The following is an 11,736-nucleotide window of genomic DNA, read 5'->3' on the forward strand; positions in this document are numbered from 1 at the left end:
TCGATATATTAATAACGCGTAAACAATAATACAAGAAACAAGATACTCCTCCGTTCTTTGAAATAATATATGGAATAAAGTTCAATAGTGTTCTCAACACATTTACCACACCCTTTTTGAATCTCTCCACGCCTCAAGTTTTGGAAATGAGATTTTATGACTGAAGATGTCATGTGATAGGTGGTCATTTATTGAATGTGCCATAAATGGCCCATTAGCGTTACAACTAGGTATTCATTGACTGTGCCATGAATAACCCGGGTATTCATTGAATGTGGCGGGAATAACATAAGGTACATAGGTACTAAATGGTGGGTGTATAAGAAAAATAAATAAATAATTAATAAGAGAATTGATTTGATTGTGCGGGTGTGATTGGACTTGCATTTGAATACTTATAGGATATCTACATATGTTATTTAGAATTTATAACTTCCGTTTACAGGAGGGTAGGACTTAATAATATTTTGTGCAGGGACGCTGTCCTACCCTTATATAGAAGTAGATATCGATAAGATTTAATTCAATTACTAAGTTATTATAATGAGTTAATAGAATGGAAGTCTTGCTTAGGAAGAAACTATGCCGGTTAAAATAACAGAACTACTTGTCTTCTAAATTGAGAATGATTAAGTTATGGGTACATATAAAGTGTGGTTTGGATAATTAAAGTATGGAATTGTTTTTATGTTGTTAATCTACTCATATCAGCAAATTCCATTTTGCTGACCCATGCTTGTTTTGTTTTGGCAACGTGAGTGTGTTATTGAGAACATAGGGGAAAGACAGTGGAACCACGACGTTTGATTTGGATTCTTTCCTGGTGCAGTCCGTTAGTTATTTTTTTAGGTCTGATCTTTTTGGAAGTATGTAATAACGTAATTTCATATTCAGCATGACATGAGAATACGATGTTGAAGACTTTTTATTCTTAGAGTTTTATTTTGATGATTTTTGGACAGAAGATAGTCTTTTAATAAAATGATGGTTGAGAAATTTTGGAGATTATTGTTGTTAAGTTGATTCTTTATGATGTGGGTTTTCGGTCTTGGCATGTGTTGTATCCACCCCATCATAGCCTGAGTTTTAGACAATTGAACATAGTGATGTTTGAGATATTTATATTTCAAATATTCACTTTGTAATTGTTTAGAAATTCGGGCTGTGACATTTTTATTTTCATCAATCAAGTTGTTTCATTTAAGTTGTTCATTCGATACAAAGTTGAGTCATTAAAAACAAGTCCTAAAGCTAAGAATATTGTCTTTTCTCTTTCATAACTCCCATCAATCCATTTTCCAAATAATATATGGTGAACCTCAACAATCTTTTGATTTACTTACCAATATAAAACATTACTTCAGGTATGAACAATAGATATGAACAATGATTACCATACGCCATATCGTTTTGGTTGAGTTGGGTTGTTTTGTTATTTTGCGTCAAAAGTAAACTTGACTTTTTATTATCGGGCCCGTTTTAATTTAGCCTTAAAATCTATATGGTCCTTGTGAGTCATTATAAAAAAAAAAATAGTGAGTTCGATAGTGATTTTTTTCTTTTTCTTTTTTGCCTCGACTCGATCCCATGACCAAACTGGCTAAATAGTGAACCGCACTACCAACCGATCAATGGGTCATGGCGTCCTTGAGAGTTACTCTATAGATCTTAGAAACGCGACCACTAACAAAAACAACAAAATCCCTTAATCGCTAGACCTACTATACTTTAAGTAAAAATCATAATGTTTTAACTTGAATTGGTTAATTGACATTGACATAAAACTATTGGAGTTGGCGAATGCCCTAATTGCCTTAGTACAAGTTCACAACTCCATTATAAATATTAAAAATGCACTTAGAAACAAAACCAACCCAAATACAGAGTTCCAATCAGCACCACATCTCCAAAATCGACACGTGGATGGCAGCATCTCAAATTACGTAGAATAGAGCAGAGAGAGAAAAAAGGTTTGGAGTTTTCTTAGAAAAGAAACGCCCACCAAAACAAGGCTCGACGGGTGGTAAGGCAAGTATGGGCGTATGATAGTTAACCTGTCAACCCACAACACCCCACAACACAACCCACTGTGAATGAATCAAATAGACTTTCTTCTTTCCTCCCATTAATAATAAGATTAGAAAGAGAGAGAGAACAATTTTTTTTTTTTAAAATCAAGGATGGCAAAGAAGAGAAAATCTGTTGCAACTCGTTTAGACGAAGTCGATCGAACGATGTATTCAACTTTTTGTAGTGCGGCCAATTCATTGTCGCAACTTTATACACAAGCTATGAATCAACAGAAGTTGGCTTTTCAGGCCGGGGAAAGACATGCACTGGTATAATAATTATTATTTTTTGTTTTTGTTTTTAATTTGTCGTTAGTTTGATTGATCTGGTAGGAAATTTGTTTAAAGGTTTTAACTTTGAATTATTTTCCCATGTTTGTTAGTTTTATTAGGTTAATTGTGATTGATATGTTGTTTTTTTCTATTAATTGTGTTGTCTTCTAGAAATGAGGGATTTTGATTAATTATTATCATTGGGCATTTGGTTAGCGTGTTAACATGAGTTTTGATTAAATTTAGTTGGTGCAGCGTTTATATACAGGATGGAAGTAGAAGTTGTATTTGAATTTAGTTGACTTGTGTTTTACGAAATTGCGGGCTTTGACATTCATAGTTGATTATTTTAAAGGATGTGATGCAATATATTTTTTTTCCTAGCCATTGCTTTTGAGAATGGAAAATTTGCTCGTACAGTTCAGTCCCCGCTTTTATATGATTTTTCACCTATTGAGATGCATGCTGTGGTATTGGTTTGGCCGTTTGGGAGATCTCGAGTCTAGGGTTTGTGACTGTATTACCAGGCACGTGCCTTACCCTGTTAAACTTACACTCCCTTTGATATGATTAATTAGTTGTTACACAGTTGGGTGTTTTTGGAGTCGATTGGCATTTGCCATTGTATAAGGAAGGTCGGGTTTATTAGTCTAAAGTGGTAGTGGTACTGATATTCTAATACAATATTGTTTTATCGACCGAAAAAAAATTAAAAATAGTGTATAGTGGTAGTGCTTAAGGTACGCTAAAAATTGTCTTTTCTATATATTATTTCTCAGTCATTGTTGGAGTGAGAGCCACTGTTTTTTCACTTGTGTATATCTGTGCCATATTGGCAAGTTGCTGTCTTCCGCATAGCTATGTTAGTCATTCTGTGTGTTTGTGTGTCTCGACTCTTAGGTAAACAGCTGTCTTCTATGACATTTGAGTCTATATCACCTTTTTTTTTTGCCAAATGTAAGTTACGTGTGATAAGTGGTAACAAAATAGAATTATTGAGTTTTCTTTATATATTCATTGGTTTCAAATTGATTCTTTACAGGAAAAACTATATGAATGGATCTTGAGGCAGCAGGAGGAAAGTTCAAGAGTGACAACATCTGATATTTTTTCTTATTTGCAGGTATATTTTCTAGCAGATGTTTATTTATTTTGGGTTTTTTTCGTATTGACATCAAATCCATCAATATATTTTGTTCTTATTTATATTACATGTTGGTTATATTATTAAGTTATCTGGGAGCGCTTTTCAATTGTGGTGTAATTTCACGAAATTTTGTGAATATCCAGGGTGTTGAGAACCAAGTACATTTCATGAACCAACTGATATTTTTTCGTTTCTTTTTGCTATTTTTTCTGTAGTAAGTGCAATGCCAAATTTTATGTATGTTTTAATGAGATTTTAAATTCGATAGTAATTGGAAACACTTGGAGTTCAAAACTGCTTTATACCAAAATTATTTGATCTTTAAATTTTTGCGACTTCGGTGAGCACTTAAATCTAAAAATAAAGATTTTCAGATTGATATTTTGTGCTTCTTTTGCATGGTGTGTATATATGGTATTCAGTTATATGCATGGTGCGTATATGTATTTGATTTTAGTTCTTAATGACTCACCAACTAATTTTGTATCTACAGAACGAGCTTGACTATGGTGGTGAGGAACCTCAAATGTCTCCCAGGCATCCATACCAACATCAGCAAACTCAGTCGACAATGCACTTTCAGAACTCAGGCGTCCAAGTCTCTTCTGGCTCATTAGGCTCAGCCACTGCTGGGCAAGGTGTGCGTTCGGGACATGGTGATCATCAAGCGAAGAACTCAGTTTTTGCAAATGCACTGTCAAGCCCTGTTCGTCGAAGCATTCAGCACTATCATTTGTCCCAGGGAGCCAGGACTAATGAAAACAGCTCTCATCTTCAAAGCAGAGATTCTAATACCTTTAGCGGGAATGATTCATCTATGGACATGAACGCGGATAGTCCTGGTGCAGATAATTCTTACTGAGCCTTGTACGGCTCTCTGCATGTGCTGGCAGAAGTCCAGAAAGCATGCATCAATTCAGTTTTATTTGTTCCTGCACAACTTGTTTGATGGAAGATGTCTCCTTATAAAGATGATGCTAAAGTTGCTTGGTTCATGGTTTGGTTGAAGGAACACAGAAGTTTCCAATGGTGCAGAGCGCATTTGGGAAATCGTTGGCTGATCCTACAAACAGGTTCTCTGTGATCCTTTGGGTTGTGTTCCTTATATTAAGTTTAAGGGTATTTCAATAGTTTGAAGATGGACAACATTTGATTGTAGGTTTTCTTTATTTTGGTATGACATCCTATTAACTTGTGGTTAATGCTATGTTCTTTTGTTAGTTTTTTATACTTCGAAAATTTGTACATTCAGGGATGTTATGTTGTCTGTCTATGAACTGACTAGTTATGCAATTAAAACCAATGCCCAGAATCTTGTTTATATTACTTTCAAGGCCTCAGTATACATCCAGGCTATTTGGGTGGACCTAAATGCCCAACTTTCATCAGGACAACCATGACAAGCCTCTCGTATCACAAATATTAGCTATTGTATATGAGGAACAGAGCTTCGGCTCAGTAGAGGACTAATGGCGCCTCTTTTAGTTTTGAACGGTGATATTATAATAGAAATGTAAGATAAGTTATTGATGATTTGCAATCGAATTGAATATCGACTATTGAACACATATTTTTTGTCCTCCCATGTAAGGTAGAAATGAAAAACCAAAGTAGAAAATTGTTGTACTCTTACCTTGTTTGGTTCACTGGGACAAACGACCTCTAGGCTGATAAATGCATGACTAACCATGTCTTTTCTTTAGTGTAAGGGGAGTGGTTATATCTGGCAAATGTGGTTTTTTTTGTGTTTCAATGAAACTCGATCCTAATCAGTGATCCCCATCCCCCCCCCCCTCCAACACACACATACCAAATGGACATCATGAATGTTTAGCCTCTTTAGGACTTTGCAGTCTGCATGTCTCGAATGCTGTAGGTTGTGTCTGCAATAGTTTGAATGCTGAAGGCTTATGCTTTGACGCTATTTCAAGTGGCGGGAGGATGAACTGCAGATTGAAAGATGGCAATGCCTTGCAGTTGCTCAGTTGTAGGTCTCTAATATAGGTTATCCTTATTTGGAGAAGCTTAAGAGGTCTTGTTATGTCGTGTGGTACAGTTAGTGTGGGGGGGGGGTGTCTTTGTCAGTAAGTTAGAAAAAAATTGTTTATTTCATTGTTCATTTTCGCAAACCTCTGTGATTATTTGAAGTTGCCTCAATTTACTTACTTTGATACAATTGTTTGCTCTCCATCTTTGTTTCATCCATATTTCTACAATTATTACGCACAAACGGCAATAGCATTTTTCTGGTTGGATATCTGTCGGCAAGCTCATCAAATATGAAAATTTAGATGGGAATTGACATATAGTTATTGCAGGGTTTAGAACAAATTATTGTTCTTATCGTATTACATGTGTTACATCTGGGCCATCCGGCGGGCATGTAATATAGACAGTATACTTCTTCAGCTAAGCTGAGGACCCATTTGCCTCGATGCTTTTACTACCTATATTGACATAGACTTTGGGAAAGGCCATTTATCTCGCATGTTGTTCATTTGTGCACATGATCGTTGGAGGTTGTAGGATCCACTTGTAATTGATCCAAAATTTCCAGCCTAGCTTTTTGGTGGTATAAAAATTTACAACTGATTTTCTTTAATGATAGTCCTGCTATTGACACCTCCTAAATTGTGTTGGGCAGACCTTGGCTAATTTGGCCTCCCACCCAATTCATCAAGAACGGAGAAACTGGAGTTTTAGCTTTCGTGTCTTTCTTCTCTTTTCGACTAATCTCTAACCACATCCACTAAATTATTACCGAATTTTGTATTGATATTTGTGTAAAATTTCAAACATTTATAGAAATTTTGAGTAAAATTTGAAATTAAGATAGCTATTGAGAACAATTTATATGAGACTTTAGTACGAAATTTGTTAACCCTAACTAGTTGTTGATTTACAATTGTATAAAATAAAATGAAAAATAACAAATTTAGATTTAAAACTAAATATTATGTAAAATTTGTAAATGTTTGATTATAATCATTTTATTTATGTAAACCGTAACTTTGAGTTGGGGGGAGAGGAATGAGTATAATAGATTGCCAACATGTTAATTTGATGTACATGGGAGGTGCCTAATATAAAATATGGTTTTTAGGTCAAGTGAAAATTTTATACGTAATGGAAGGTGCCGTAGCGGAAGCCAAAAAAAATTATAATTTTTGGTGGATTCATTTAATTTTCAGTTAATTGGCGCCCCTAAAAAAAAACCAACAGTCACTTAGTTGACAAATGAGAACGAAAATGGGCTAATGCCGCTGGTTTTATAAATTTAGTCTCTGTAATGGTCAGCCGTCAACATTGAATCCTTCTCTAAACTGAAACTACTCGTTTTTTTCTCTTTCCAAAACACATAAAAACAGAAAGTAGAACATTACGTATAACTTTGACAGAATTTATACTTCTTACTTAGCCACACAATAGCAAAAATGATCCAAAAGCATTTAAAAAGTAATCAAGTTGGTCTCTGTGGTTGACGTAACTTGGCCAGGGCGTCTAATCACGGTCATTTGTTGAGTGAGTGCATATGTAGCTTAAATTCCTTAAAATGCATTTAATGTCATATGCAATAAACAGCAAAAAAACGTACTCAACAGCCTGGCATATCAGAAAATTCCGTATGTTTCAAGACATTTTGATTCTATGTTGCAGACTTGTAGCCAGAGCCTGTCAGATTGTCAGGTGTACATGTTAAGCATTAGAGCAAATTTTTATCTTTTTGAAAAGAATGGATAAAGATAAGAAAAAGAAACAGTCAAAAAACAAATGCAGCTGCAGCAGGCAAGCAAACAAAAGCAACCTTTCTCTTTTTTTTACTATGAAAAGAAACTAATTAAAATAAAAATAATAAAATACAGTAATGAAAGTGACCCATTGTTATCATACATACAACAAAGTCACGTCATCATCTCACTTCGCTCATTCATTCTTTCTTCTCACTAACAAAAAACCAAGCACAACCTCAAATCTTTTCTTCTCTCTTTCATATCTTCTCAACACAACAACATGTGCTGGAAACTTACATCACTGGGCAGATCTTAAATCTCTTTATTTGGAACTCTTAAGGTAACTAAAAGTTTTAGTGGGAAAGTTTGTATATCTGTTTTATTACTTTTTGAATGAATGTGCTTAGTGTTCAGCTGAATTTGGATAAAGGGTAAAGAGATCTTTAAGTTTCTATGCTGCCTATATATATATTTTTTTTTCTTTCTATATATGTGTTTTTAGGTAAATTGAGCTTAGGTAGATATGTTTGGAGTTAGAAATGGTTTTTGGGTTTGAATGAATTTATTTATTTTTAGGTATGTTTATAATTAGAGAGAGAGACGTATATCTGGATTAACTTTAATTCTTTCTAAACTGTGGTGGACTTTAGAGATCCTTGAGAGATGTATATAACTTTTCATGAAAATGTTGATGGGTGTTAGGTGCTTGTTGAGAGAAAATTGATATATAGTTTTTATTTTATTTGTTTAATTTTTATGTTATATATTTAGTATACTTTATTGAGAGCTTGAGAAGTTTGACTTTATTCTTGAATAAGTTGGTATTATTAAAACTATTTTTTTTGGTATTTTATTTCTGCCGTCTTATTTAGTAAAAAAATTATAGTTGGTCACATTATCAGCTGGTTTCTTTCTTTCTCTTTAGTTGTAGAGGAAGGAAGTGGTTTTGGTCATTCATCTTGGAGTCCAAATGCATGTGTTGAGGAAGTTTTGGTTAAGTGGCCCAGAAGATGGGGCAATCTTTAAAGAATAATAAGTCATGCCTACCATTTGCCTTAATGGGGGCGGAACAGGAATTCCCTTTGGTAGAAGGCAGAGTGGAGTCACTTTATTGTTTTTTTTACTGTTGTAGTTGAAAATCAGCCTCTGGTCGTATTCTCTTGTCTGAATACTAATTTCTTGCACATGAAGACAAGTTTACAGAGCAATATAGGCTGTGAGAGAGAGAGAGAGAGAGACTTATCCCGAGTCCCGACCAATTTATGATATCATGATTGCCCTTCCTTTCTCACTTGGGTAAGTACACAGGGAAAGTCTTTGTGGGAGGGGAGGGGAGGTTGGCATCGGGTTTTGTGGAGTTGGGTCATTGGTTTGTGCTGAACCTAGTGAATGTTAGGTGGAACCAATGATTTACAAAAAACTAAGTCTACTTAATAAGTGGTCCAGAAAGTTGATATGGGAAGAAATAATGGCTTTAACTTGCAATTATGTGGAGTGTGCAAGAGCCTTTCACATCACCCCTAATAGCAGTGGAATGCTATTGAATTGCCTGATAAAAATTTCAGAGAAAAAGGTTTAAGGTACTTACTGTGCCAAGGATGATCTCAAGGGAAAAAGGAAAGATAGCACTAAGATAAGCATGACAGGTGAAATACTACGGCCGGGGGAGTGAAGAAAAGGCAGATATGAAATGGGTCCATCATTCGTTGACCATTTTGGCGGAATTTATGCGATTGAGGATTCAAAGTCCAATTACCAACCTCATAGGTGGAATTGGCGCAAGTATTGGTCATGGTAGAAACCCTCATTGAGTGTATGAGTAGGGTGTGGTCATAAGCAATCTTGAGTGTTGTAACTTTCCAACTTGTATATCCGAGATGGGGTTGGGAGGACGTTTTGGGGATTAGGATGATTTCTATCGAGAGCTTTGTTGAGATAGTGGTCTGGGGCTTAATGGTTTAACCTTGTTATTCTACTAAATCAGTAAATCTCAACCTAAGTAAGTTTTAGAAAGAGCACTTGGGAAGAACTCCTACTTTCAGTTTTGTTTATTGTTTTTCTTGGTAGTTGTTAATCTCAATATGATACGACTGAAACACCATTGATAATATTTGACGATAGTTTGTGTGACTATGAGTTATGGGTATGTGCAGGTGTGGTTAAATTGTTTAAAGATGATAAAATGTGTCACAGTAACTTCTTTGGTTCTCCGATAAGCAGAACTGATGTTATTGGCAGTGGAAGGAGGAGGTTTCTTCTCATCCTCAGCTACTGGTTATAGCAAAGGCCTCACTCTTCTTCTCTTGGGTCGGAAAAACGAAGAAAAGCCCATGAGAGTTTCCCCGTGGAATCAGTACCAGTTGGTAGAGCAAGTAAACGACCCTGACCTCCAGCTGGCTTCCGGGAAGAATCAGGTTTCCAATGGATGCGCTGCATTTATCTGCTTTGGCCGCGCTTCCTCCAGACTTGAAGGTCCCTCTCCTCCAAAAGTAGGTCCTACCCAACAACGGGATCTCTCTCCCAATCCCCATGTTTCTGCTGAGGGAGAAGGCTGTGTTAGTGGTAATGGGGAAAACGAGGATGGGAGGACAACTTGTCTGAAGAGCAGCTTAAAAAAGCCTTCTGGCTCTGGTGCAATACATGGGATGTTGGGTGAAAATGATAGCAATGCTCCTAATTGTACTGAGAGAAGGAAAGTGCAATGGACAGATGCCAGTGGTCAAGATCTTGTTGAGATCAGAGAATTCGAACTCAGGTACCAAAGCCTTGAATATGACAATGCCTTACGCAGTTGTTTGCTCCCCTATTTTCATTTAGGTTTACACGCGATGTATTCAGTCGTAATTGTAGTAATCTATTATCTTTTCTTATTCATTCCCTTTTCCTCATCCAACTTCCTATTGATTTGCAATCCGTTAATAGTCTTGCAATATTGTTGCTGTGAATACTTATCAATTCTTTGCCTCTATGCAAGTTTTCTCCCTCGTTTTCTTTCATCTTGATGAATACGCCCAGCTTTTAGTAATTACTTGCACGCTTGTTCGTTGGAAGGTCTTAGAGTTGGTTCTGATCCAAGGAACTGGAGTATTTACAAATCTTAGAAATAGCTTGTTTTGCAAATCAACTTTATCTTCGAGTTGACGCTAGTCATCCTTGTCACACCACTTCATGCATTTTTGTATTAATTCTGGCCAATGTTTTGGTCTGATAATTACAGTTGTTCCATACAAAATGATAGGAATGGACTTTATAAAATTGTAATGTTTGTTTCTCTGGGTGGCTTGAAACAATTGATGAATGGGCTTGTACAAGCAGTCACGAGCACACGGAATTGGTTGGGAAATGCTATCGTTTTTTATTCCCCGTCGACTGGGAACGACCACTGCTTCCCATCTATCAGCATGTAAAATTATAGAGTAATAGGAAAACTGTAAAACTAATGTAGGTTTAACTTAGAAGGCACTTTGGCATAAATCTTTGGGTTGCATGCTTTGTAGAATTATGAAGTCTGTTGGACAAACTTACCTGTGAATTTTATTCCAAGAATGTTTGTAGATGTCTTTTCGTGACTGATCCAATTTTAGTTCTCTAACACCGTCTTTGTATTGCTTGCATAAAATTTGTTCTGTTTGCAGTGATGTTGGTGCATCAGATGAGGAGTTTGAAGGGGAAAACGAACGGAGTTGTGTTTGTGCAATTATGTGAGTTAGGTCGACTAGCATGTGCATGTGTTTTGAGGTGAAGTTTATTTGGCCAGGTGACTCCAGAAAATGTAAAAGCAACAAAGTCCAAAGTGGATGACTACTTGCAATGCTTTGTGACTTTTGCGATGTCTAACCATTCAGACTGTTTCTAATAGAAGGAACCAACCTGCTGAGATTGCGAGGATTTTTCTTCTTGGTCATCATTGTTGCAGATTGATCGGTAGTCTTTACGTATCGGGATTTTAGTTTTCTGGTTCAGGTTTCTCCAATTCCACTAGGTGATATAGAAGCATGTTTTTTAATTTTTATATATACATGTAACTAAACTATTCATTGTTTTTCTCCATTGACATAAATTTATTTCCTTTTCCTTTTCCTTTCATAAGCAGCTTTTGGCATCACTTAACTCTGACCTGCTTTAACTTCAGAATCTGCTTTGCTTTGTTGAAATGTGCATAAATTGCAGTCTAAATAACTGCAGCTTCTACATGATGAAAGTAAAAACTCGAAGCTATGTAAACTATGACTAAAGCAAAAGCAACTTGTAATATGAGCAATGCCACATACAGCTTGAACATCTATACTCATTTTGGTGAGGTCTTCTAGGGTTCTATGTATTATATGTTTCGTAATATGAACAGGAGAAGATGCATCATTCAACTAATTAGTCCCGTTTATTCTACAATTGAAACCTTATTGTGCCATAACAGCTATAAGAGCATCTCCCGCAAATTTTGACCAACTCTAAATGGTCGCAAATATCGACCGCAAATGTGATTGTAGACTCCACCACGCGCGCCATTAGTAATATC

The 11,736-nt window shown here is 35.9% G+C and overlaps 2 protein-coding genes across 2 annotated transcripts; both read left to right on the forward strand.

Annotated features, from left to right (window-relative positions):
- The first annotated feature begins 1,695 nt into the window (after window positions 1-1,695).
- On the forward strand, window positions 1,696-4,717 carry LOC147502575 (nuclear receptor family 2 group C protein). The gene is made up of 3 exons (XM_086607346.1): window positions 1,696-2,339; window positions 3,385-3,465; window positions 3,983-4,717. Exons 1-3 carry the CDS (start codon window positions 2,181-2,183, stop codon window positions 4,349-4,351), a joined length of 609 nt encoding a protein of 202 aa, XP_086463472.1. The 5' UTR covers window positions 1,696-2,180; the 3' UTR covers window positions 4,352-4,717.
- Window positions 4,718-7,370: 2,653 nt separating this feature from the next.
- Window positions 7,371-11,306, forward strand: LOC147502576 (Low affinity potassium transport system protein). The gene is made up of 3 exons (XM_086607347.1): window positions 7,371-7,560; window positions 9,374-9,975; window positions 10,856-11,306. The coding sequence occupies exons 2-3, from the start codon at window positions 9,446-9,448 to the stop codon at window positions 10,923-10,925; spliced, it is 600 nt and encodes a 199-aa protein (XP_086463473.1). The 5' UTR covers window positions 7,371-7,560; window positions 9,374-9,445; the 3' UTR covers window positions 10,926-11,306.
- Window positions 11,307-11,736: the final 430 nt, after the last annotated feature.

This window comes from Coptis chinensis, chromosome 4, assembly GCF_015680905.1.
Source record: "Coptis chinensis isolate HL-2020 chromosome 4, ASM1568090v1, whole genome shotgun sequence".
Lineage (NCBI taxonomy): Eukaryota > Viridiplantae > Streptophyta > Magnoliopsida > Ranunculales > Ranunculaceae > Coptis > Coptis chinensis.